We start from the raw sequence: 25865 nt of genomic DNA, 5'->3' as shown, positions 1-25865 counted from the left end.
TGAAACCAGGCTCCACATTCAAGGTAAAACAAAAGTGTACTTTATTAAGGGCCATATGCCCAGTATTTATGCAGGTCAGACCCCAGATGGGGGGTTGAAAGAATGTTGTACATTAGATGGAGGGAACACGCCCTTTGACATGATACAATAGAATACCTTGCTCAAGCTAATAACAACTTAAACAACACACTTGGCTTTTCTTATCACTGAGGCGTCTGCTCTCTAGATGTGATTAAACAATGGAATGTTTATCACTTAAACGTAATTATAGCACACAATAGCTGAGGCCAGCAAACCTGTCTTTTAGAAAACAGCTTCTCAAAGCTACACAAGGTCAATTCTTTTAGTTCTGACCGCAGGGTCTGTCACATAGCTCCCCCCTTGTGGAACACTCCGGCAGACCCGGCTTGACCCTTTGGCGGGTCAACCTGGGGATGACCAGACTAGGAGGTGGTAGGCATGTCAGTTTGCCAGGACAATCCATCTGTATTCCCGTTATGAGAGAGAATTCCTGTCCATACAAACAAGGGTTCAACTTCCTCAGTGCCCAGACTAGGGCTAAACAGTCCTTCAAAATCCCATCAGCTTCTTTACGAGTTTTCTGTACCTGCTCTTTATAGGTATCCACAATCCCTTCATACTGACATAGGGTGCCCTTGAGTTGCTGCACCTCACTATGAGCCAGCGTCAGCTTCTCCTCCAGTGTCGCTAAGTTTGTCTTTAATGTTTCATGTCCCACTCTCAAGCTGGTGTTTTCTGCAGTCTGTCGGTGCAGCTTGTCTAGCAGAGATTCACGTTCTAAACGTGCTTTTTCCTCTGCGCTCCTCTTCTCCTTCATCAGCACATTGTAACGGGACTTCCACGTATCAATAGCGGATAGAGATTTACTGAGCTCAGCGTCCTGGGGCTTAGCAGCAGGTGGGTCAGTCTCTGCTGCACGGATCTGGGCACGGGTAGTCACAGGGTTAACATCAGCGGGACCCATAGGAGCGTAGGCAGAAACAAGGGGGGCCAAGTTATTTCCAAGGAGAACATCAGCTGGTAAATCCTTCATGACCCCCACATTCACAGGTCTAGCGCCCCCTCCCCAATCCAAATGTACCCTGGCAACAGGTAGGCGGAACACCGCCCCCTGCTACCCTCACAGCCACAGTGTCTCCAGTGTGCTGTTTCTCAGACACCAAGTTCTTTTGAAGCAAGGTCATGGTAGCACCAGTATCCCGTAGACCACTGACCTCCTTCCCATTCACTTTAACCAGTTGCCGGTTATTCCGGTGGACAGCTTGCACAAGGTCTGCCTCATGTAGGATGCCCCAGCATTCTTGCGCCTCTACGTAGCGGGCCACAGGCTGAGGGTTACAGGTGATTCCGCCGGCAGGTCTTCTCCAGGACTGTGCTTGGTTCGCTGCATTTAGGGGACACTCTGGTCTTTTGTGCCCTAGTTGCTTACATCCAAAGCACCGAATAGGTTGTGAGTAGCCCCGCGAATTGAACCGGGCTCTCTGAGGGTAGTTCGTGGCCAGAGGCCGTGTGGTATAGCGGTGCGCCGGGGGTTGGTAACTGGCAGCTACTGGGGTGACTGGGGGTCTGTACTCCACTCTAGCAGGGGGCTTAGTGGTAGCAGTGTCCAGTTTGCGGGCATCCGTATACTCATCTGCCAAGCGAGCAGCTTCATGCAGGGTGGAGGGTTTACGGTCCTGAACCCACTCTCTAACTCCTGCTGATAACTTGTCAAAGCAATGTTCCAACAGGAATAGCTGCAGCACCTCTTCTCCGGATACGGCTTGGCACCCCGCCATCCAGTGAGCTGTTGTGCAGTGCACTTTACATGCCCACTCAACGTAGGAATCACCAGCCAATTTAACAGTGTCTCTGAACCGCCTCCGGTATGCCTCCGGTGTAACCGCATACCTGGAGAGCAGAGCCTCTTTCACAGTATTATAATCCCCGACTTCCTCATCTGGAATGGCCCGAAAAGCCTCACTGGCCCGGCCGGATAATTTTCCGGATAATATCGTGACCCAGTCCTCTGTGGGTACCTTGTGTAGTGCACATTGCCTCTCAAAATCCGCAAGGTACCCATCAATCTCTCCTTCTGTTTCCAGGAAGTTTTTAAAAGCTGCAAAATTTACTTTTCCTTTTCCACTGGGGTTGCTGTGACTTGGGCTGCTGCAGCGCCGCTTTGGCGAAGTAGGTTGGCCTCCACAGCTGCTATGACCCGGTCGATAATTTCGGCAGATGGGTTGGGGCCATAATATGCCAGTCTTATTTTAACCGCCCGATGAAAGCTTGCTTCTTCAGGGGTTCTGTCTGCTATGCTGGGCCCATTGGTTCCTTCTGTCCCTGGTACTCTTTCCATCTTAGTCAGTATTGTTATAATCCCCCTCTTCCTGAGGTTACTGCCTTGTGTAGTTGCTCTTCTGGGTGATAAGGTTCATTCCGTCGCTTGCCGCCAATTGTTACGGTACCAACAGGATACCAAGGGTTAACCCCAGATGAACAATGTCCTGAATATGGGATCAGGAACTCACAACCCAGCCAGTATTTCCCCTCAAACATGAGACCAGGCTCCACATTCAAGGTAAAACAAAAGTGTACTTTATTAAGGGCCATATGCCCAGTATTTATGCAGGTCAGACCCCAGATGGGGGGTTGAAAGAATGTTGTACATTAGATGGAGGAAACACGCCCTTTGACATGATACAATAGAATACCTTGCTCAAGCTGATAACAACTTAAACAACACACTTGGCTTTTCTTATCACTGAGGCGTCTGCTCTCTAGATGTGATTAAACAATGGAATGTTTATCACTTAAACGTAATTATAGCACACAATAGCTGAGGCCAGCAAACCTGTCTTTTAGAAAACAGCTTCTCAAAGCTACACAAGGTCAATTCTTTTAGTTCTGACCACAGGGTCTGTCACAGATGCCTCCCTGTTAGTATTGCATGATGGATAAGTATCTGTACTTCTCAGCATTAGGTGGTAGACCATTAATTCTGACCAAACCCCAAACTTGCAAGGAACCTCCACAATGCTTTACTGTTACCTGCAGACATTAGTTCTTGTACCACTCTCCAGCCCTTCGGCAAACAAACTGCCTTCAGCTACAGCCAAATATTTTAAATGTTGACTCATCAGTCCAGGAAACTTGCTGACATTCATTCTGCACCCAAGTTTCTGTGTTTTTATGCATAGTTGAGTCGCTTGGCCATGTTTCCACGTTGGATGTATGGCTTTTTGGCTGCAAGTCTTCCATAAAAACCACTTCTGACCAGACTTCTCCAGACAGTAGATGAGTGTAACAGGGTCCCACTAGTTTCTGCCAATTCTGAGCTGATGGCACTGCTGGACATCTTCTAATTGCAAAGAAAAGTAAGCATGATGGATATGTCTTTCATCTTCTTCACTAAGTTTCCTTGACCTGACCACTGCAAGTACAGCCCTCACGGTTGCCTGTTTCTTTGTGCTTCTTCTTTGTGCTGGGCCAGCACATCGGGAAACCTCCGTCTGCCTTGAAATTTCTGCAAGAGACCTTGCTGATGCAGTATAACTTTCCTGTGTCTTGCTACTGGCTCATTCTTGCCATAGTGTATAACTTTTGACATTAAACTGTCTTTAGCAACCTCGCCTTGTTAGCAGAGTTAGGCTGTTCCTCACCCAGTTTTATTCCTCCCACACAGCTGTTTCTGTTTCAGTTAATGAATGTGTTTCAATCTACATATTAAATTGATGAGTGTGGGTGTGATGGTCAAGTTTCCACATACTTTTGGTCATAGTGTATCTTTCTCTTTTCTTTCCTTTCTGCCTTTAGTGCTGTACTTACTGTATTACACATTAGTGGCATTAACTGATCATTATCTCTCTAGGCAACATGTCAGCTCTCTGGAAGAAGAAGTGCAGAGTCTCAAGCAAGAGACGGACGGTCTGAGAGGGGAGCTAAATGAAGGAAATAAACTAAAGGAGTCTATAAAGTTGGTCTTGAGTCAAGCGGCTACATCTCTGAAGGATGTGCTAATGGTGTGTGTAGATAACAAGCCCACGGTGTGCGTAAATAACAAGCCCACTGTGTGTGTAAATAACAAGCCCACGGTGTGCGTAAATAACAAGCCCACTGTGTGTGTAGATAACAAGCCCACGGTGTGCGTAAATAACAAGCCCACGGTGTGCGTAAATAACAAGCCCACTGTGTGTGTAAATAACAAGCCCACGGTGTGCGTAAATAACAAGCCCACGGTGTGTGTAAATAACAAGCCCACTGTGTGCGTAAATAACAAGCCCACTGTGTGTGTAGATAACAAGCCCACGGTGTGCGTAAATAACAAGCCCACGGTGTGCGTAAATAACAAGCCCACTGTGTGCGTAAATAACAAGCCCACGGTGTGCGTAAATAACAAGCCCACGGTGTGCGTAAAGAACAAGCCCACGGTGTGCGTAAATAACAAGCCCACTGTGTGCGTAAATAACAAGCCCACTGTGTGCGTAAATAACAATCCCACTGTGTGCGTAAATAACAAGCCCACTGTGTGTGTAGATAACAAGCCCACGGTGTGCGTAAATAACAAGCCCACTGTGTGTGTAGATAACAAGCCCACGGTGTGCGTAAATAACAAGCCCACGGTGTGCGTAAATAACAAGCCCACTGTGTGTGTAGATAACAAGCCCACGGTGTGCGTAAATAACAAGCCCACTGTGTGTGTAGATAACAAGCCCACTGTGTGTGTAGATAACAAGCCCACGGTGTGCGTAAATAACAAGCCCACTGTGTGTGTAGATAACAAGCCCACGGTGTGCGTAAATAACAAGCCCACGGTGTGCGTAAATAACAAGCCCACTGTGTGTGTAGATAACAAGCCCACTGTGTGCGTAAATAACAAGCCCACTGTGTGCGTAAATAACAAGCCCACTGTGTGCGTAAAGAACAAGCCCACGGTGTGTGTAGATAACAAGCCCACTGTGTGTGTAAATAACAAGCCCACGGTGTGCGTAAATAACAAGCCCACGGTGTGCGTAAATAACAAGCCCACTGTGTGCGTAAATAACAAGCCCACGGTGTGCGTAAATAACAAGCCCACGGTGTGTGTAGATAACAAGCCCACGGTGTGCGTAAATAACAAGCCCACTGTGTGCGTAAATAACAAGCCCACTGTGTGTGTAGATAACAAGCCCACGGTGTGCGTAAATAACAAGCCCACGGTGTGTGTAAATAACAAGCCCACTGTGTGTGTAAATAACAAGCTCACGGTGTGCGTAAATAACAAGCCCACTGTGTGCGTAAATAACAAGCCCACGGTGTGCGTAAATAACAAGCCCACTGTGTGTGTAAATAACAAGCCCACTGTGTGCGTAAATAACAAGCCCACGGTGTGCGTAAATAACAAGCCCACTGTGTGTGTAAATAACAAGCCCACGGTGTGCGTAAATAACAAGCCCACTGTGTGTGTAAATAACAAGCCCACTGTGTGCGTAAATAACAAGCCCACGGTGTGCGTAAATAACAAGCCCACTGTGTGTGTAAATAACAAGCCCACGGTGTGCGTAAATAACAAGCCCACGGTGTGCGTAAATAACAAGCCCACGGTGTGCGTAAAGAACAAGCCCACGGTGTGCGTAAATAACAAGCCCACTGTGTGCGTAAATAACAAGCCCACTGTGTGCGTAAATAACAAGTCCACGGTGTGTGTAAATAACAAGCCCACTGTGTGCGTAAATAACAAGCCCACTGTGTGCGTAAATAACAAGCCCACTGTGTGTGTAGATAACAAGCCCACGGTGTGCGTAAATAACAAGCCCACTGTGTGTGTAGATAACAAGCCCACGGTGTGCGTAAATAACAAGCCCACGGTGTGCGTAAATAACAAGCCCACTGTGTGTGTAGATAACAAGCCCACTGTGTGCGTAGATAACAAGCCCACGGTGTGCGTAAATAACAAGCCCACTGTGTGTGTAGATAACAAGCCCACGGTGTGCGTAAATAACAAGCCCACGGTGTGCGTAAATAACAAGCCCACTGTGTGTGTAAATAACAAGCCCACTGTGTGTGTAGATAACAAGCCCACTGTGTGCGTAAATAACAAGCCCACTGTGTGCGTAAATAACAAGCCCACTGTGTGCGTAAAGAACAAGCCCACGGTGTGTGTAGATAACAAGCCCACTGTGTGTGTAAATAACAAGCCCACGGTGTGCGTAAATAACAAGCCCACGGTGTGCGTAAATAACAAGCCCACGGTGTGCGTAAATAACAAGCCCACGGTGTGCGTAAATAACAAGCCCACTGTGTGTGTAGATAACAAGCCCACGGTGTGCGTAAATAACAAGCCCACTGTGTGCGTAAATAACAAGCCCACTGTGTGCGTAAATAACAAGCCCACTGTGTGTGTAGATAACAAGCCCACGGTGTGTGTAGATAACAAGCCCACGGTGTGCGTAAATAACAAGCCCACTGTGTGCGTAAATAACAAGCCCACTGTGTGTGTAGATAACAAGCCCACTGTGTGTGTAAATAACAAGCTCACGGTGTGTGTAAATAACAAGCCCACTGTGTGTGTAAATAACAAGCTCACGGTGTGCGTAAATAACAAGCCCACTGTGTGCGTAAATAACAAGCCCACTGTGTGCGTAAATAACAAGCCCACGGTGTGTGTAAATAACAAGCCCACTGTGTGTGTAAATAACAAGCTCACGGTGTACGTAAATAACAAGCTCACGGTGTGCGTAAATAACAAGCCCACTGTGTGCGTAAATAACAAGCCCACTGTGTGCGTAAATAACAAGCCCACGGTGTGCGTAAATAACAAGCCCACTGTCGCCTAGATTACAAGTGGTGCGCTAACTGCAGCGCAAGTGCGGTATGTTTTTTTGTTCGGCTCCCTCGAGAGTCTTCAGCTTCCCTAGTCTCATCAGTCCTTACGTTATTATCATTTAATAACACAAGGACTGGTGAGGCTAGAGAGCCTGAAGACTCTCGAGGGAGCCGAACAAAAAAACATACCGCACTTGCGCTGCAGTTAGCGCACCACTTGTAATCTAGGTATGTGTGTGTGTATCAGGCTCACTGTGTGTGTGTGTGTGTGTGTGTGTGTAGGTAACAGGCTCACTGTGTGTGTGTGTAGGTAACAGGCTCACTGTGTGTGTGTAGGTATCAGGCTCACTGTGTGTGTGTAGGTAACAGGCTCACTGTGTGTGTGTAGGTATCAGGCTCACTGTGTGTGCGTGTAGGTAACAGGCTCACTGTGTGTGTGTGTAGGTATCAGGCTCACTGTGTGTGTGTGTGTGTGTGTGTAGGTAACAGGCTCACTGTGTGTGTGTGTGTGTAGGTAACAGGCTCACTGTGTGTGTGTGTGTGTGTGTAGGTAACAGGCTCACTGTGTGTGTGTGTAGGTAACAGGCTCACTGTGTGTGTGTGTGTAGGTAACAGGCTCACTGTGTGTGTGTGTGTGTAGGTAACAGGCTCACTGTGTGTGTGTGTAGGTAACAGGCTCACTGTGTGTGTGTAGGTATCAGGCTCACTGTGTGTGTGTGTGTGTGTGTGTGTGTGTGTGTAGGTAACAGGCTCACTGTGTGTGTGTGTGTGTGTGTGTGTGTAGGTAACAGGCTCACTGTGTGTGTGTGTGTGTGTAGGTAACAGGCTCACTGTGTGTGTGTAGGTAACAGGCTCACTGTGTGTGTGTGTAGGTAACAGGCTCACTGTGTGTGTGTAGGTAACGGGCTCACTGTGTGCGTGTGTAGGTAACAGGCTCACTGTGTGTGTGTGTAGGTAACAGGCTCACTGTGTGTGTGTAGGTAACAGGCTCACTGTGTGTGTGTGTAGGTAACAGGCTCACTGTGTGTGTGTAGGTATCAGGCTCACTGTGTGTGTGTGTGTGTGTAGGTAACAGGCTCACTGTGTGTGTGTAGGTATCAGGCTCACTGTGTGTGTGTGTGTGTGTAGGTAACAGGCTCACTGTGTGTGTGTAGGTATCAGGCTCACTGTGTGTGTGTAGGTATCAGGCTCACTGTGTTTGTGTGTGTGTGTGTAGGTAACAGGCTCACTGTGTGTGTGTAGGTATCAGGCTCACTGTGTGTGTGTGTGTGTGTAGGTAACAGGCTCACTGTGTGTGTGTAGGTATCAGGCTCACTGTGTGTGTGTGTGTGTGTAGGTAACAGGCTCACTGTGTGTGTGTAGGTAACAGGCTCACTGTGTGTGTGTGTGTAGGTAACAGGCTCACTGTGTGTGTGTGTAGGTAACAGGCTCACTGTGTGTGTGTAGGTATCAGGCTCACTGTGTGTGTGTGTGTGTAGGTAACAGGCTCACTGTGTGTGTGTGTGTGTGTGTGTGTGTAGGTAACAGGCTCACTGTGTGTGTGTGTGTGTAGGTAACAGGCTCACTGTGTGTGTGTGTGTGTGTGTGTAGGTAACAGGCTCACTGTGTGTGTGTGTGTGTGTGTGTGTGTGTGTGTGTGTGTGTGTAGGTAACAGGCTCACTGTGTGTGTGTAGGTATCAGGCTCACTGTGTGTGTGTGTGTGTGTGTGTGTGTGTAGGTAACAGGCTCACTGTGTGTGTGTAGGTAACAGGCTCACTGTGTGTGTGTAGGTAACAGGCTCACTGTGTGTGTGTAGGTATCAGGCTCACTGTGTGTGTGTAGGTATCAGGCTCACTGTGTGTGTGTGTGTGTGTAGGTAACAGGCTCACTGTGTGTGTGTGTAGGTAACAGGCTCACTGTGTGTGTGTAGGTATCAGGCTCACTGTGTGTGTGTAGGTAACGGGCTCACTGTGTGTGTGTGTAGGTAACGGGCTCACTGTGTGTGTGTGTGTGTGTAGGTAACGGGCTCACTGTGTGTGTGTGTAGGTAACGGGCTCACTGTGTGTGTGTGTGTGTGTGTGTAGGTAACGGGCTCACTGTGTGTGTGTGTAGGTAACGGGCTCACTGTGTGTGTGTGTGTGTGTAGGTAACGGGCTCACTGTGTGTGTGTGTAGGTAACGGGCTCACTGTGGCCTAGATTTGGAGTTCGGCGGTAAAAGGGCTGTTAACGCTCCGCGGGTTTTTTTCTGGCCGCACCATAAATTTAACTCTGGTATCGAGAGTTCAAACAAATGCTGCGTTAGGCTCCAAAAAAGGAGCGTAGAGCATATTTACCGCAAATGCAACTCTCGATACCAGAGTTGCTTACGGACGCGGCCGGCATCAAAAACGTGCTCGTGCACGATTCTCCCATAGGAAACAATGGGGCAGTTTGAGCTGAAAAAAAACCTAACACCTGCAAAAAAGCAGCGTTCAGCTCTTAACGCAGCCCCATTGTTTCCTATGGGGAAACACTTCCTACGTCTGCACCTAACACTCTAACATGTACCCCGAGTCTAAACACCCCTACCCTTACACTTATTAACCCCTAATCTGCCGCCCCCGCTATCGCTGACCCCTGCATTACACTTTTAACCCCTAATCTGCCGCTCCGTAAACCGCCGCCACCTACGTTATCCCTATGTACCCCTAATCTGCTGCCCTAACATCGCCGACCCCTATGTTATATTTATTAACCCCTAATCTGCCCCCCACAACGTCGCCGACACCTGCCTACACTTATTAACCCCTAATCTGCCGAGCGGACCTGAGCGCTACTATAATAAAGTTATTAACCCCTAATCCGCCTCACTAACCCTATCATAAATAGTATTAACCCCTAATCTGCCCTCCCTAACATCGCCGACACCTACCTTCAATTATTAACCCCTAATCTGCCGACCGGAGCTCACCGCTATTCTAATAAATGTATTAACCCCTAAAGCTAAGTCTAACCCTAACACTAACACCCCCCTAAGTTAAATATAATTTTTATCTAACGAAATAAATTAACTCTTATTAAATAAATGATTCCTATTTAAAGCTAAATACTTACCTGTAAAATAAATCCTAATATAGCTACAATATAAATTATAATTATATTATAGCTATTTTAGGATTAATATTTATTTTACAGGCAACTTTGTAATTATTTTAACCAGGTACAATAGCTATTAAATAGTTAAGAACTATTTAATAGTTACCTAGTTAAAATAATAACAAATTTACCTGTAAAATAAATCCTAACCTAAGATATAATTAAACCTAACACTACCCTATCAATAAAATAATTAAATAAACTACCTACAATTACCTACAATTAACCTAACACTACACTATCAATAAATTAATTAAACACAATTGCTACAAATAAATACAATTAAATAAACTATCTAAAGTACAAAAAATAAAAAAGAACTAAGTTACAGAAAATAATAAAATATTTACAAACATAAGAAAAATATTACAACAATTTTAAACTAATTACACCTACTCTAAGCCCCCTAATAAAATAACAAAGCCCCCCAAAATAAAAAATTCCCTACCCTATTCTAAAATACAAATATTACAAGCTCTTTTACCTTACCAGCCCTGAACAGGGCCCTTTGCGGGGCATGCCCCAAGAATTTCAGCTCTTTTGCCTGTAAAAAAAAACATACAATACCCCCCCCCCAACATTACAACCCACCACCCACATACCCCTAATCTAACCCAAACCCCCCTTAAATAAACCTAACACTACCCCCCTGATGATCTTCCTACCTTGTCTTCACCATGCCAGGTTCACCGATCCGTCCTGGCTCCAAGATCTTCATCCAACCCAAGCGGGGGCTAGACATCCACTGAAGAAGTCCAGAAGAGGGTCCAAAGTCTTCCTCCTATCCGGCAAGAAGAGGACATCCGGACCGGCAAACATCTTCTCCAAGCGGCATCTTCTATCTTCTTCCATCCGATGACGACCGGCTCCATCTTGAAGACCTCCAGCGCGGATCCATCCTCTTCTTCCGACGACTAGACGACGAATGACGGTTCCTTTAAGGGACGTCATCCAAGATGGCGTCCCTCGAATTCCGATTGGCTGATAGGATTCTATCAGCCAATCGGAATTAAGGTAGGAATTTTCTGATTGGCTGATGGAATCAGCCAATCAGAATCAAGTTCAATCCGATTGGCTGATCCAATCAGCCAATCAGATTGAGCTCGCATTCTATTGGCTGTTCCGATCAGCCAATAGAATGCGAGCTCAATCTGATTGGCTGATTGGATCAGCCAATCGGATTGAACTATATTCTGATTGGCTGATTCCATCAGCCAATCAGAAAATTCCTACCTTAATTCCGATTGGCTGATAGAATCCTATCAGCCAATCAGAATTCGAGGGACGCCATCTTGGATGACGTCCCTTAAAGGAACCGTCATTCGTCGTCTAGTCGTCGGAAGAAGAGGATGGATCCGCGCTGGAGGTCTTCAAGATGGAGCCGGTCGTCATCGGATGGAAGAAGATAGAAGATGCCGCTTGGAGAAGATGTTTGCCGGTCCGGATGTCCTCTTCTTGCCGGATAGGAGGAAGACTTTGGACCCTCTTCTGGACTTCTTCAGTGGATGTCTAGCCCCCGCTTGGGTTGGATGAAGATCTTGGAGCCAGGACGGATCGGTGAACCTGGCATGGTGAAGACAAGGTAGGAAGATCATCAGGGGGGTAGTGTTAGGTTTATTTAAGGGGGGTTTGGGTTAGATTAGGGGTATGTGGGTGGTGGGTTGTAATGTTGGGGGGGGGGTATTGTATGTTTTTTTTTACAGGCAAAAGAGCTGAAATTCTTGGGGCATGCCCCGCAAAGGGCCCTGTTCAGGGCTGGTAAGGTAAAAGAGCTTGTAATATTTGTATTTTAGAATAGGGTAGGGAATTTTTTATTTTGGGGGGCTTTGTTATTTTATTAGGGGGCTTAGAGTAGGTGTAATTAGTTTAAAATTGTTGTAATATTTTTCTTATGTTTGTAAATATTTTATTATTTTCTGTAACTTAGTTCTTTTTTATTTTTTGTACTTTAGATAGTTTATTTAATTGTATTTATTTGTAGCAATTGTGTTTAATTAATTTATTGATAGTGTAGTGTTAGGTTAATTGTAGGTAATTGTAGGTAGTTTATTTAATTATTTTATTGATAGGGTAGTGTTAGGTTTAATTATATCTTAGGTTAGGATTTATTTTACAGGTAAATTTGTTATTATTTTAACTAGGTAACTATTAAATAGTTCTTAACTATTTAATAGCTATTGTACCTGGTTAAAATAATTACCAAGTTGCCTGTAAAATAAATATTAATCCTAAAATAGCTATAATATAATTATAATTTATATTGTAGCTATATTAGGATTTATTTTACAGGTAAGTATTTAGCTTTAAATAGGAATCATTTATTTAATAAGAGTTAATTTATTTCGTTAGATAAAAATTATATTTAACTTAGGGGGGTGTTAGTGTTAGGGTTAGACTTAGCTTTAGGGGTTAATACATTTATTAGAATAGCGGTGAGCTCCGGTCGGCAGATTAGGGGTTAATAATTGAAGGTAGGTGTCGGCGATGTTAGGGAGGGCAGATTAGGGGTTAATACTATTTATGATAGGGTTAGTGAGGCGGATTAGGGGTTAATAACTTTATTATAGTAGCGCTCAGGTCCGCTCGGCAGATTAGGGGTTAATAAGTGTAGGTAGGTGTCGGCGACGTTGAGGGGGGCAGATTAGGGGTTAATAAATATAACATAGGGGTCGGCGATGTTAGGGGTAGCAGATTAGGGGTACATAGGGATAACGTAGGTGGCGGCGATTTGCGGTCGGAAGATTAGGGGTTAATTATTTTAAGTAGCTTGCGGCGACGTTGTGGGGGGCAAGTTAGGGGTTAATAGATATAATACAGGGGTCGGCGGTGTTAGGGGCAGCAGATTAGGGGTACATAAGTATAACGTAGGTGGCGGTCGGCAGATTAGGGGTTAAAAATTTTAATCGAGTGGCGGCGATGTGGGGGGACCTCGGTTTAGGGGTACATAGGTAGTTTATGGGTGTTAGTGTACTTTAGGGTACAGTAGTTAAGAGCTTTATAAACCGGCGTTAGCCAGAAAGCTCTTAACTCCTGCTATTTTCAGGCGGCTGGAATCTTGTCGTTAGAGCTCTAACGCTCACTGCAGAAACGACTCTAAATACCGGCGTTAGGAAGATCCCATTGAAAAGATAGGCTACGCAAATGGCGTAGGGGGATCTGCGGTATGGAAAAGTCGCGGCTGAAAAGTGAGCGTTAGACCCTTTAATCACTGACTCCAAATACCAGCGGGCGGCCAAAACCAGCGTTAGGAGCCTCTAACGCTGGTTTTGACGGCTACCGCCGAACTCTAAATCTAGGCCTGTGTGTGTGTGTAGGTAACGGGCTCACTGTGTGTGTGTGTAGGTAACGGGCTCACTGTGTGTGTGTAGGTAACGGGCTCACTGTGTGTGCGTGTAGGTAACGGGCTCACTGTGTGTGTGTGTGTAGGTAACGGGCTCACTGTGTGTGTGTGTGTAGGTAACGGGCTCACTGTGTGTGTGTGTGTAGGTAACGGGCTCACTGTGTGTGTGTGTAGGTAACGGGCTCACTGTGTGTGTGTGTAGGTAACGGGCTCACTGTGTGTGTGTAGGTAACGGGCTCACTGTGTGTGCGTGTAGGTAACGGGCTCACTGTGTGTGTGTGTAGGTAACGGGCTCACTGTGTGTGTGTGTAGGTAACGGGCTCACTGTGTGTGTGTGTGTAGGTAACGGGCTCACTGTGTGTGTGTGTGTGTAGGTAACGGGCTCACTGTGTGTGTGTGTAGGTAACGGGCTCACTGTGTGTGTGTGTAGGTAACAGGCTCACTGTGTGTGTGTAGGTAACAGGCTCACTGTGTGTGTGTGTAGGTAACAGGCTCACTGTGTGTGTGTAGGTAACAGGCTCACTGTGTGTGTGTAGGTAACAGGCTCACTGTGTGTGTGTAGGTAACGGGCTCACTGTGTGTGTGTAGGTAACAGGCTCACTGTGTGTGTGTAGGTAACAGGCTCACTGTGTGTGTGTAGGTAACAGGCTCACTGTGTGTGTGTAGGTAACAGGCTCACTGTGTGTGTGTAGGTAACAGGCTCACTGTGTGTGTGTAGGTAACGGGCTCACTGTGTGTGTGTAGGTAACAGGCTCACTGTGTGTGTGTAGGTAACAGGTTCACTGTGTGTGTGTGTGTGTGTGTGTGTAGGTAACGGGCTCACTGTGTGTGTGTAGGTAACAGGCTCACTGTGTGTGTGTAGGTAACAGGCTCACTGTGTGTGTGTAGGTAACAGGCTCACTGTGTGTGTGTAGGTAACAGGTTCACTGTGTGTGTGTGTGTGCGTGTAGGTAACGGGCTCACTGTGTATGTGTAGGTAACAGGCTCACTGTGTGTGTGTAGGTAACAGGCTCACTGTGTGTGTGTAGGTAACAGGCTCACTGTGTGTGTGTAGGTAACAGGCTCACTGTGTGTGTGTAGGTAACGGGCTCACTGTGTGTGTGTAGGTAACGGGCTCACTGTGTGTGTGTAGGTAACAGGCTCACTGTGTGTGTGTGTGTGTGTAGGTAACAGGCTCACTGTGTGTGTGTGTGTGTAGGTAACAGGCTCACTGTGTGCGTGTAGGTAACGGGCTCACTGTGTGTGTGTAGGTAACAGGCTCACTGTGTGTGTGTGTGTGTAGGTAACAGGCTCACTGTGTGTGTGTAGGTAACAGGCTCACTGTGTGTGTGTGTGTTTGTGTGTGTGTGTGTGTAGGTAACAGGCTCACTGTGTGTGTGTAGGTAACAGGCTCACTGTGTGTGTGTGTGTGTGTGTGTGTGTGTAGGTAACAGGCTCACTGTGTGTGTGTAGGTAACGGGCTCACTGTGTGTGTGTAGGTAACGGGCTCACTGTGTGTGTGTAGGTATCAGGCTCACTGTGTGTGTGTAGGTATCAGGCTCACTGTGTGTGTGTGTAAGTAACAGGCTCACTGTGTGTGTGTGTAAGTAACAGGCTCACTGTGTGTGTGTGTAAGTAACAGGCTCACTGTGTGTGTGTGTGTAGGTATCAGGCTCACTGTGTGTGTGTGCGTGTAGGTAACGGGCTCACTGTGTGTGTGTAGGTAACAGGCTCACTGTGTGTGTGTAGGTATCAGGCTCACTGTGTGTGTGTAGGTATCAGGCTCACTGTGTGTGTGTGCGTGTAGGTAACAGGCTCACTGTGTGTGTGTAGGTAACAGGCTCACTGTGTGTGTGTGTAGGTAACAGGCTCACTGTGTGTGTGTGTAGGTAACAGGCTCACTGTGTGTGTGTAGGTAACAGGCTCACTGTGTGTGTGTGTGTGTGTAGGTAACAGGCTCACTGTGTGTGTGTAGGTAACAGGCTCACTGTGTGTGTGTGTAGGTAACAGGCTCACTGTGTGTGTGTAGGTAACAGGCTCACTGTGTGTGTGTAGGTAACAGGCTCACTGTGTGTGTGTGTAGGTAACAGGCTCACTGTGTGTGTGTGTAGGTAACAGGCTCACTGTGTGTGTGTAGGTAACAGGCTCACTGTGTGTGTGTAGGTAACAGGCTCACTGTGTGTGTGTGTGTAGGTAACAGGCTCACTGTGTGTGTGTGTAGGTAACAGGCTCACTGTGTGTGTGTGTAGTTAACGGGCTCACTGTGTGTGTAGGTAACAGGCTCACTGTGTGTGTGTGTAGGTAACGGGCTCACTGTGTGTGTGTAGGTATCAGGCTCACTGTGTGTGTGTAGGTAAAAGGCTCACTGTGTGTGTGTGTGTAGGTAACAGGCTCACTGTGTGTGTGTAGGTAACAGGCTCACTGTGTGTGTGTGTGTAGGTAACAGGCTCACTGTGTGTGTGTGTAGGTAACGGGCGCACTGTGTGTGTGTAGGTATCAGGCTCACTGTGTGTGTGTGTAGGTAACAGGCTCACTGTGTGTGTGTGTAGGTAACAGGCTCACTGTGTGTGTGTGTAGGTAACAGGCTCACTGTGTGTGTGTGTAGGTAACAGGCTCACTGTGTGTGTGTGTGTAGGTAACAGGCTCACTGTGTGTGTGTGTGTGTGTGTGTGTGTAGGTAACAGGCTCACTGTGTGTGTGTGTAGGTAACAGGCTCACTGTGTGTGTGTAGGTATCAGGCTCACTGTGTGTGTGTGTGTGGGTAACAGGTTCACTGTGTGTGTGTGTAGGTAACAGGCTCACTGTGTGTGTGTGTGTAGGTAACAGGCTCACTGTGTGTGTGTGTGTGTGTAGGTAACAGGCTCACTGTGTGTGTGTGTGTGTGTAGGTAACAGGCTCACTGTGTGTGAGTAGGTAACGGGCTCACTGTGTGTGTGTAGGTATCAGGCTCACTGTGTGTGTGTGTAGGTATCAGGCTCACTGTGTGTGTGTGTAGGTAACAGGCTCACTGTGTGTGTGTGTAGGTAACAGGCTCACTGTGTGTGTGTAGGTAACAGGCTCACTGTGTGTGTGTGTGTGTAGGTAACAGGCTCACTGTGTGCGTGTAGGTAACAGGATCACTGTGTGTGTGTAGGTAACAGGCTCACTGTGTGTGTGTAGGTAACAGGATCACTGTGTGTGTGTAGGTAACAGGCTCACTGTGTGTGTGTAGGTAACAGGCTCACTGTGTGTGTGTAGGTAACAGGCTCACTGTGTGTGTGTGTAGGTAACAGGCTCACTGTGTGTGTGTAGGTAATGGGCTCACTGTGTGTGTGTAGATAACGGGCTCACTGTGTGTGTGTAGGTAACAGGCTCACTGTGTGTGTGTAGGTAACAGGCTCACTGTGTGTGTGTGTAGGTATCAGGCTCACTGTGTGTGTGTAGGTAACAGGCTCACTGTGTGTGTGTGTAGGTAACAGGCTCACTGTGTGTGTGTAGGTAACAGGCTCACTGTGTGTGTGTAGGTAACAGGCTCACTGTGTGTGTGTAGGTAACAGGCTCACTGTGTGTGTGTAGGTAACAGGCTCACTGTGTGTGTGTAGGTAACAGGCTCACTGTGTGTGTGTAGGTAACAGGCTCACTGTGTGTGTGTGTAGGTAACAGGCTCACTGTGTGTGTGTAGGTAACGGGCTCACTGTGTGTGTGTGTAGGTAACGGGCTCACTGTGTGTGTGTAGGTATCAGGCTCACTATGTGTGTGTAGGTAACAGGCTCACTGTGTGTGTGTAGGTAACAGGCTCACTGTGTGTGTGTAGGTAACAGGCTCACTGTGTGTGTGTGTAGGTAACAGGCTCACTGTGTGTGTAGGTAACAGGCTCACTGTGTGTGTGTAGGTAACAGGCTCACTGTGTGTGTGTAGGTAACAGGCTCACTGTGTGTGTGTGTAGGTAACAGGCTCACTGTGTGTGTGTAGGTAACAGGCTCACTGTGTGTGTGTAGGTAACAGGCTCACTGTGTGTGTGTAGGTAACAGGCTCACTGTGTGTGTGTGTGTAGGTAACAGGCTCACTGTGTGTGTGTAGGTAACGGGCTCACTGTGTGTGTGTAGGTAACGGGCTCACTGTGTGTGTGTGTAGGTAACAGGCTCACTGTGTGTGTGTAGGTAACAGGCTCACTGTGTGTGTGTAGGTAACAGGCTCACTGTGTGTGTGTAGGTAACAGGCTCACTGTGTGTGTGTGTGTAGGTAACGGGCTCACTGTGTGTGTGTAGGTAACAGGCTCACTGTGTGTGTGTAGGTATCAGGCTCACTGTGTGTAGGTAACAGGCTCACTGTGTGTGTGTAGGTAACAGGCTCACTGTGTGTGTGTAGGTATCAGGCTCACTGTGTGTGTGTAGGTAACAGGCTCACTGTGTGTGTGTAGGTAACGGGCTCACTGTGTGTGTGTAGGTAACGGGCTCACTGTGTGTGTGTAGGTATCAGGCTCACTGTGTGTGTGTAGGTAACAGGCTCACTGTGTGTGTGTAGGTAACAGGCTCACTGTGTGTGTGTAGGTAACGGGCTCACTGTGTGTGTGTAGGTAACGGGCTCACTGTGTGTGTGTAGGTAACAGGCTCACTGTGTGTGTGTAGGTATCAGGCTCACTGTGTGTGTAGGTAACAGGCTCACTGTGTGTGTGTAGGTATCAGGCTCACTGTGTGTGTGTAGGTAACAGGCTCACTGTGTGTGTGTAGGTAACAGGCTCACTGTGTGTGTGTAAGTAACGGGCTCACTGTGTGTGTGTAGGTAACAGGCTCACTGTGTGTGCGTGTAGGTAACGGGCTCACTGTGTGTGCGTGTAGGTAACAGGCTCACTGTGTGCGTGTAGGTAACAGGCTCACTGTGTGTGTGTAGGTAACAGGCTCACTGTGTGTGTGTAGGTAACAGGCTCACTGTGTGTGTGTAAGTAACGGGCTCACTGTGTGTGTGTAAGTAACGGGCTCACTGTGTGTGTGTAGGTAACAGGCTCACTGTGTGTGTGTGTAGGTAACAGGCTCACTATGTGTGTGTAGGTAACAGGCTCACTGTGTGTGTGTGTAGGTATCAGGCTCACTGTGTGTGTAGGTAACAGGCTCACTGTGTGTGTGTAGGTATCAGGCTCACTGTGTGTGTGTAGGTATCTGGCTCACTGTGTGTGTGTAGGTAACAGGCTCACTGTGTGTGTGTAGGTAACAGGCTCACTGTGTGTGTGTAAGTAACGGGCTCACTGTGTGTGTGTAGGTAACAGGCTCACTATGTGTGTGTAGGTAACAGGCTCACTGTGTGTGTGTAGGTATCAGGCTCACTGTGTGTGTGTAGGTAACAGGCTCACTGTGTGTGTGTAGGTAACAGGCTCACTGTGTGTGTGTGTAGGTATCAGGCTCACTGTGTGTGTAGGTAACAGGCTCACTGTGTGTGTGTAGGTATCAGGCTCACTGTGTGTGTGTAGGTATCTGGCTCACTGTGTGTGTGTAGGTAACAGGCTCACTGTGTGTGTGTAGGTATCAGGCTCACTGTGTGTGTAGGTAACAGGCTCACTATGTGTGTGTAGGTAACAGGCTCACTGTGTGTGTGTGTGTGTGTGTAGGTAACAGGCTCACTGTGTGTGTGTGTAGGTAACAGGCTCACTGTGTGTGTGTGTAGGTAACAGGCTCACTGTGTGTGTGTGTAGGTAACAGGCTCACTGTGTGTGTGTAGGTAACAGGCTCACTGTGTGTGTGTGTGTGTGTGTGTAGGTAACGGGCTCACTGTGTGTGTGTAGGTAACAGGCTCACTGTGTGTGTGTGTGTGTAGGTAACAGGCTCACTGTGTGTGTGTAGGTAACAGGCTCACTGTGTGTGTGTAGGTAACAGGCTCACTGTGTGTGTGTAGGTAACAGGCTCACTGTGTGTGTGTAGGTAACAGGCTCACTGTGTGTGTGTGTAGGTAACAGGCTCACTGTGTGTGTGTAGGTAACGGGCTCACTGTGTGTGTGTAGGTAACAGGCTCACTGTGTGTGTGTAGGTATCAGGCTCACTGTGTGCGGTAGGTATCAGGCTCACTGTGTGTGTGTAGGTATCAGGCTCACTGTGTGTGTGTAGGTATCAGGCTCACTGTGTGTGTGTAGGTATCAGGCTCACTGTGTGTGTGTGCGTGTAGGTAACAGGCTCACTGTGTGTGTGTAGGTAACAGGCTCACTGTGTGTGTGTGTGTAGGTAACAGGCTCACTGTGTGTGTGTGTAGGTAACAGGCTCACTGTGTGTGTGTGTAGGTAACAGGCTCACTGTGTGTGTGTAGGTAACAGGCTCACTGTGTGTGTGTAGGTAACAGGCTCACTGTGTGTGTAGGTAACAGGCTCACTGTGTGTGTGTAGGTAACAGGCTCACTGTGTGTGTGTAGGTAACAGGCTCACTGTGTGTGTGTAGGTAACAGGCTCACTGTGTGTGTGTAGGTAACAGGCTCACTGTGTGTGTGTAGGTAACAGGCTCACTGTGTGTGTAGGTAACAGGCTCACTGTGTGTGTGTAGGTAACAGGCTCACTGTGTGTGTGTGTAGGTAACAGGCTCACTGTGTGTGTGTAGGTAACAGGCTCACTGTGTGTGTGTAGGTAACAGGCTCACTGTGTGTGTGTAGGTAACAGGCTCACTGTGTGTGTGTGTAGGTAACAGGCTCACTGTGTGTGTGTGTAGGTAACAGGCTCACTGTGTGTGTGTAGGTAACAGGCTCACTGTGTGTGTGTGTGTGTGTAGGTAACAGGCTCACTGTGTGTGTGTAGGTAACAGGCTCACTGTGTGTGTGTGTAGGTAACAGGCTCACTGTGTGTGTGTAGGTAACAGGCTCACTGTGTGTGTGTGTAGGTAACAGGCTCACTGTGTGTGTGTAGGTAACAGGCTCACTGTGTGTGTGTGTAGGTAACAGGCTCACTGTGTGTGTGTGTGTGTGTGTGTGTGTGTAGGTAACGGGCTCACTGTGTGTGTGTAGGTAACAGGCTCACTGTGTGTGTGTGTAGGTAACAGGCTCACTGTGTGTGTGTGTAGGTAACAGGCTCACTGTGTGTGTGTGTGTAGGTAACAGGCTCACTGTGTGTGTGTGTGTAGGTAACAGGCTCACTGTGTGTGTGTGTGTAGGTAACAGGCTCACTGTGTGGGTAACAGGCTCACTGTGTGTGTGTGTAGTTAACGGGCTCACTGTGTGTGTGTGTGTAGGTAACGGGCTCACTGTGTGTGTGTGTGTGTAGGTAACAGGCTCACTGTGTGTGTGTGTAGGTAACAGGCTCACTGTGTGTGTGTGTAGTTAACGGGCTCACTGTGTGTGTGTAGGTAACGGGCTCACTGTGTGTGTAGGTAACAGGCTCACTGTGTGTGTGTGTAGGTAACAGGCTCACTGTGTGTGTGTGTAGGTAACAGGCTCACTGTGTGTGTGTGTGTAGGTAACAGGCTCACTGTGTGTGTGTAGGTATCTGGCTCACTGTGTGTGTAGGTAACGGGCTCACTGTGTGTGTGTAGGTATCAGGCTCACTGTGTGTGTGTGTAGGTAACAGGCTCACTGTGTGTGTGTAGGTAACAGGCTCACTATGTGTGTGTAGGTATCAGGCTCACTGTGTGTGTGTAGGTAACAGGCTCACTGTGTGTGTGTAGGTATCAGGCTCACTGTGTGTGTGTAGGTAACAGGCTCACTGTGTGTGTGTAGGTAACAGGCTCACTATGTGTGTGTAGGTATCAGGCTCACTGTGTGTGTGTGTAGGTATCAGGCTCACTGTGTGTGTGTAGGTAACAGGCTCACTGTGTGTGTGTAGGTATCAGGCTCACTGTGTGTGTGTAGGTAATGGGCTCACTGTGTATGTGTAGGTATCAGGCTCACTGTGTGTGTGTAGGTATCAGGCTCACTGTGTGCGTGTAGGTATCAGGCTCACTGTGTGCGTGTAGGTAACAGACTCACTGTGTGTGTGTAGGTAACAGGCTCACTGTGTGTGTTTAGGTAACAGGCTCACTGTGTGTGTGTGTGTGTGTGTGTGTAGGTAACAGGCTCACTGTGTGTGTGTGTGTAGGTAACAGGCTCACTGTGTGTGTGTAGGTAACAGGCTCAATGTATGTGTGTAAGTATCAGGCTCACTGTGTGTGTGTAGGTATCAGGCTCACTGTGTGTGTGTGTAGGTATCAGGCTCACTGTGTGTGTGTAGGTAACAGGCTCACTGTGTGTGTGTAGGTATCTGGCTCACTGTGTGTGTAGGTAACTGACTCACTGTGTGTGTGTAGGTATCAGGCTCACTCTGTGTGTGTAGGTAACAGGCTCACTATGTGTGTGTGTAGGTAACAGGCTCACTGTGTGTGTGTGTAGGTAACAGGCTCACTGTGTGTGTGTGTAGGTATCAGGCTCACTGTGTGTGTGTAGGTAACAGGCTCACTGTGTGTGTGTGTAGGTAACAGGCTCACTGTGTGTGTGTGTAGGCAACAGGCTCACTGTGTGTGTGTGTAGGTAACAGGCTCACTGTGTGTGTGTGTAGGTATCAGGCTCACTTTGTGTTTGTAGGTATCAGGCTCACTGTGTGTGTGTAGGTATCAGGCTCACTGTGTGTGTGTGTAGGTAACAGGCTCTCTGTGTGTGTGTAGGTATCAGGCCCACTGTGTGTGTGTAGGTAACAGGCTCACTGTGTGTGTGTGTAGGTAACAGGCTCACTGTGTGTGTGTAGGTAACAGGCTCACTGTGTGTGTAGGTAACAGGATCACTGTGTGTGTGTAGGTAACAGGCTCACTGTGTGTGTAGGTATCAGGCTCACTGTGTGTGTGTAGTTAACAGACTCACTGTGTGTGTAGGTATCAGGCTCACTGTGTGTGTGTAGGTAACAGGCTCACTGTGTGTGTGTGTGTGTGTGTGTGTGTAGGTATCTGGCTCACTGTGTATGTGTAGGTAACAGGCACACTGTGTGTGTGTAGGTATCAGGCTCACTGTGTGTGTGTAGGTAACAGGCTCACTGTGTGTGTAGGTATCAGGCTCACTTTGTGTGTGTAGGTAACAGGCTCCCTGTGTGTGTAGGTATCTGGCTCACTGTGTGTGTGTAGGTATCAGGCTCACTGTGTGTGTGTAGGTATCAGGCTCACTGTGTGTGTGTGTAGGTATCAGGCTCACTGTGTGTGTGTAGGTAACAGGCTCACTGTGTGTGTGTAGGTATCTGGCTCACTGTGTGTGTAGGTAACTGACTCACTGTGTGTGTGTAGGTATCAGGCTCACTGTGTGTGTGTAGGTAACAGGCTCACTATGTGTGTGTAGGTAACAGGCTCACTGTGTGTGTGTGTAGGTATCAGGCTCACTGTGTGTGTGTAGGTAACAGGCTCACTGTGTGTGTGTGTAGGTAACAGGCTCACTGTGTGTGTGTGTAGGTAACAGGCTCACTGTGTGTGTGTGTAGGTAACAGGCTCACTGTGTGTGTGTAGGTATCAGGCTCACTTTGTGTTTGTAGGTATCAGGCTCACTGTGTGTGTGTAGGTATCAGGCTCACTGTGTGTGTGTAGGTATCAGGCTCACTGTGTGTGTGTAGGTATCAGGCTCACTGTGTGTGTGTAGGTATCAGGCTCACTGTGTGTGTGTGTGTGTAGGTAACAGGCTCACTGTGTGTGTGTAGGTATCAGGCCCACTGTGTGTGTGTAGGTAACAGGCTCACTGTGTGTGTGTGTAGGTAACAGGCTCACTGTGTGTGTAGGTAACAGGATCACTGTGTGTGTGTAGGTAACAGGCTCACTGTGTGTGTAGGTATCAGGCTCACTGTGTGTGTGTAGTTAACAGACTCACTGTGTGTGTAGGTATCAGGCTCACTGTGTGTGTGTAGGTAACAGGCTCACTGTGTGTGTGTGTGTGTGTGTGTGTGTGTGTGTGTAGGTATCTGGCTCACTGTGTATGTGTAGGTAACAGGCTCACTGTGTGTGTGTAGGTATCAGGCTCACTGTGTGTGTGTAGGTAACAGGCTCACTGTGTGTGTAGGTATCAGGCTCACTTTGTGTGTGTAGGTAACAGGCTCCCTGTGTGTGTAGGTATCTGGCTCACTGTGTATGTGTAGGTATCTGGCTCACTGTGTGTGTGTAGGTAATGGGCTCACTGTGTGCGTGTAGGTATCAGGCTCACTGTGTGTGTGTGTGTGTGTGTGTGTAGGTATCAGGCTCACTGTGTGTGTGTGTAGGTAATGGGCTCACTGTGTGTGTGTAGGTATCTGGCTCACTGTGTGTGTGTGTGTAGGTATCTGGCTCACTGTGTGTGTAGGTATCTGGCTCACTGTGTGTGTGTAGGTAACAGACTCACTGTGTGTGTGTAGGTAACGGGCTCACTGTGTGTGTGTAGGTAACGGGCTCACTGTGTGTGTGTAGGTATCTGGCTCACTGTGTGCGTGTAGGTAACAGGATCACTTTGTGTGTGTAGGTAACGGGCTCACTGTGTGTGTGTAGGTAACGGGCTCACTGTGTGTGTGTAGGTAACGGGCTCACTGTGTGTGTGTGTAGGTAACGGGCTCACTGTGTGTGTGTAGGTAACGGGCTCACTGTGTGTGTGTAGGTAACGGGCTCACTGTGTGTGTGTGTAGGTAACGGGCTCACTGTGTGTGCGTGTAGGTAACGGGCTCACTGTGTGTGCGTGTAGGTAACGGGCTCACTGTGTGTGCGTGTAGGTAACGGGCTCACTGTGTGTGCGTGTAGGTAACGGGCTCACTGTGTGTGCGTGTAGGTAACAGGCTCACTGTGTGCGTGTAGGTAACAGGCTCACTGTGTGCGTGTAGGTAACAGGCTCACTGTGTGCGTGTAGGTAACAGGTTCACTGTGTGTGTGTAGGTAACAGGCTCACTGTGTGTGTGTAGGTAACAGGCTCACTGTGTGCATGTAGGTAACATGCTCACTGTGTGTGTGTGTGTAGGTAACAGGCTCACTGTGTGTGTGTGTAGGTAACAGGCTCACTGTGTGTGTGTAGGTAACAGGCTCACTGTGTGTGTGTAGGTAACAGGCTCACTGTGTGCGTGTAGGTAACATGCTCACTGTGTGTGTGCGTGTAGGTAACAGGCTCACTGTGTGCATGTAGGTAACAGGCTCACTGTGTGCGTGTAGGTAACAGGCTCACTGTGTGTGTGTAGGTATCAGGCTCACTGTGTGCGTGTAGGTATCAGGCTCACTGTGTGTGTGTAGGTAACAGGCTCACTGTGTGTGTGTAGGTATCAGGCCCACTGTGTGTGTGTAGGAATCAGGCTCACTGTGTGTGTGTGTGTAGGTATCAGGCTCACTGTGTGTGTGTAGGTATCAGGCTCACTGTGTGTGTGTGTGTAGGAATCAGGCTCACTGTGTGTGTAGGTAACAGGCTCACTGTGTGTGTGTAGGTATCAGGCTCACTATGTGTGTGTAGGTAACAGGCTCACTGTGTGTGTGTAGGTAACAGGCTCACTGTGTGTGTGTAGGTAACAGGCTCACTTTGTGTGTGTAGGTAACAGGCTCACTGTGTGTGTAGGTAACAGGCTCACTGTGTGTGTGTAGGTAACAGGCTCACTCAGGGTCGGCTCCAGAACGAATGAAATGGGGGGGCATTTTTTTTTCATGAGGGGGCACGCATTTAAAAAGCATGTATGAGAGTCAAAATAAGAGCAGACCTACTGGGGGAGTCCAGGGGTTACATTTATCAGATCTCTGGCTGTGCAGGAGTTAGATTTGTTTATATTTCTGGAAGTGCAGCGGTTACATGTGTCATATCTCAAGGAGTATAGGGGTTACATTTATAAGATGTCTGGCAGTGCCGCAGCAGTTACATTTACCAGATTTATTGCAGTGCAGGGGTTACATTTGTCATATCTCAGGAATGTCTCCCACATATGACACAGCCAGTGGACACTGTTTGCATGTGTAGCTCTACCAATGACCCTACTAATGATCAAATAAGCTTTTACGTGACAATAAGTTTGAGTGCCAAGCAGTACATTACTTGTACAGATATTATTAATGATATTTACCAGCACACACACAGTATATACAGTATGTATATACACACAAATTATATTTATATATATATATATATATATACACACATATATACACACACACAGTATATATATATATATATATATATATATATATATATATATATATTTATATATATATATATATACACACACACACACACACTGTGACCTGCAGTGGGGAAACCAAGGAATTCCCAATTTGCTTCTTTATCTGTGGCTGCCAGGATATAAAGCACAATAGGGAAGAGATACTACTCTCACACACACATTGGTTATACGGCTGTGTTTTCACAAAATTACTTCTGCCTTCCCTCTCACTGACTGTTAGCTTCTCCCAGCACTTCCTGCAGAGGTCTGATGATGTCATCATCTCACTGCAGCTCAGTAGTAAGTGGGCTAGCAGGAGGAGGGGCATTGCAAGCCCTAGGTCAACTGTGAGAGCACCAGCAGGGAAATGCAACTTTATTTGTTATCTGGTTGTAAATAGAGGAGAGTAAAGAGATTAGCTGGGCCCTCCAGTGGCGGATCTCCAGGGTCCAGTGGCTGCAAATGGTTGATGCGACATTTGGGACCCTGGAAGTTCCATCACTTTTAAAATGTAAAAAAAATTTTTTTTTTTTTTTTTTTTTAAATCACTTATTTTGCCCTGGGGGGCACAGCATTCCATTTGGGG

The 25865-nt window shown here is 47.6% G+C and overlaps 1 protein-coding gene across 1 annotated transcript in view; it reads left to right on the top strand.

Moving 5' to 3' along the window:
- The window catches only part of CFAP157 (cilia and flagella associated protein 157), a 153783-nt gene that overhangs the window by 57759 nt on the left and 70159 nt on the right, over positions 1 to 25865 (top strand). The window contains exon 6 of the mRNA XM_053695499.1: positions 3872 to 4022. Within this exon, the coding sequence (XP_053551474.1) occupies positions 3872 to 4022 (151 nt within the window). The remainder of the gene's footprint in view (positions 1 to 3871; positions 4023 to 25865) is intronic.

Source organism: Bombina bombina, chromosome 12 (genome assembly GCF_027579735.1).
Source record: "Bombina bombina isolate aBomBom1 chromosome 12, aBomBom1.pri, whole genome shotgun sequence".
NCBI lineage: Eukaryota > Metazoa > Chordata > Amphibia > Anura > Bombinatoridae > Bombina > Bombina bombina.
This window is presented reverse-complemented; position numbering and strand designations above follow the sequence as displayed.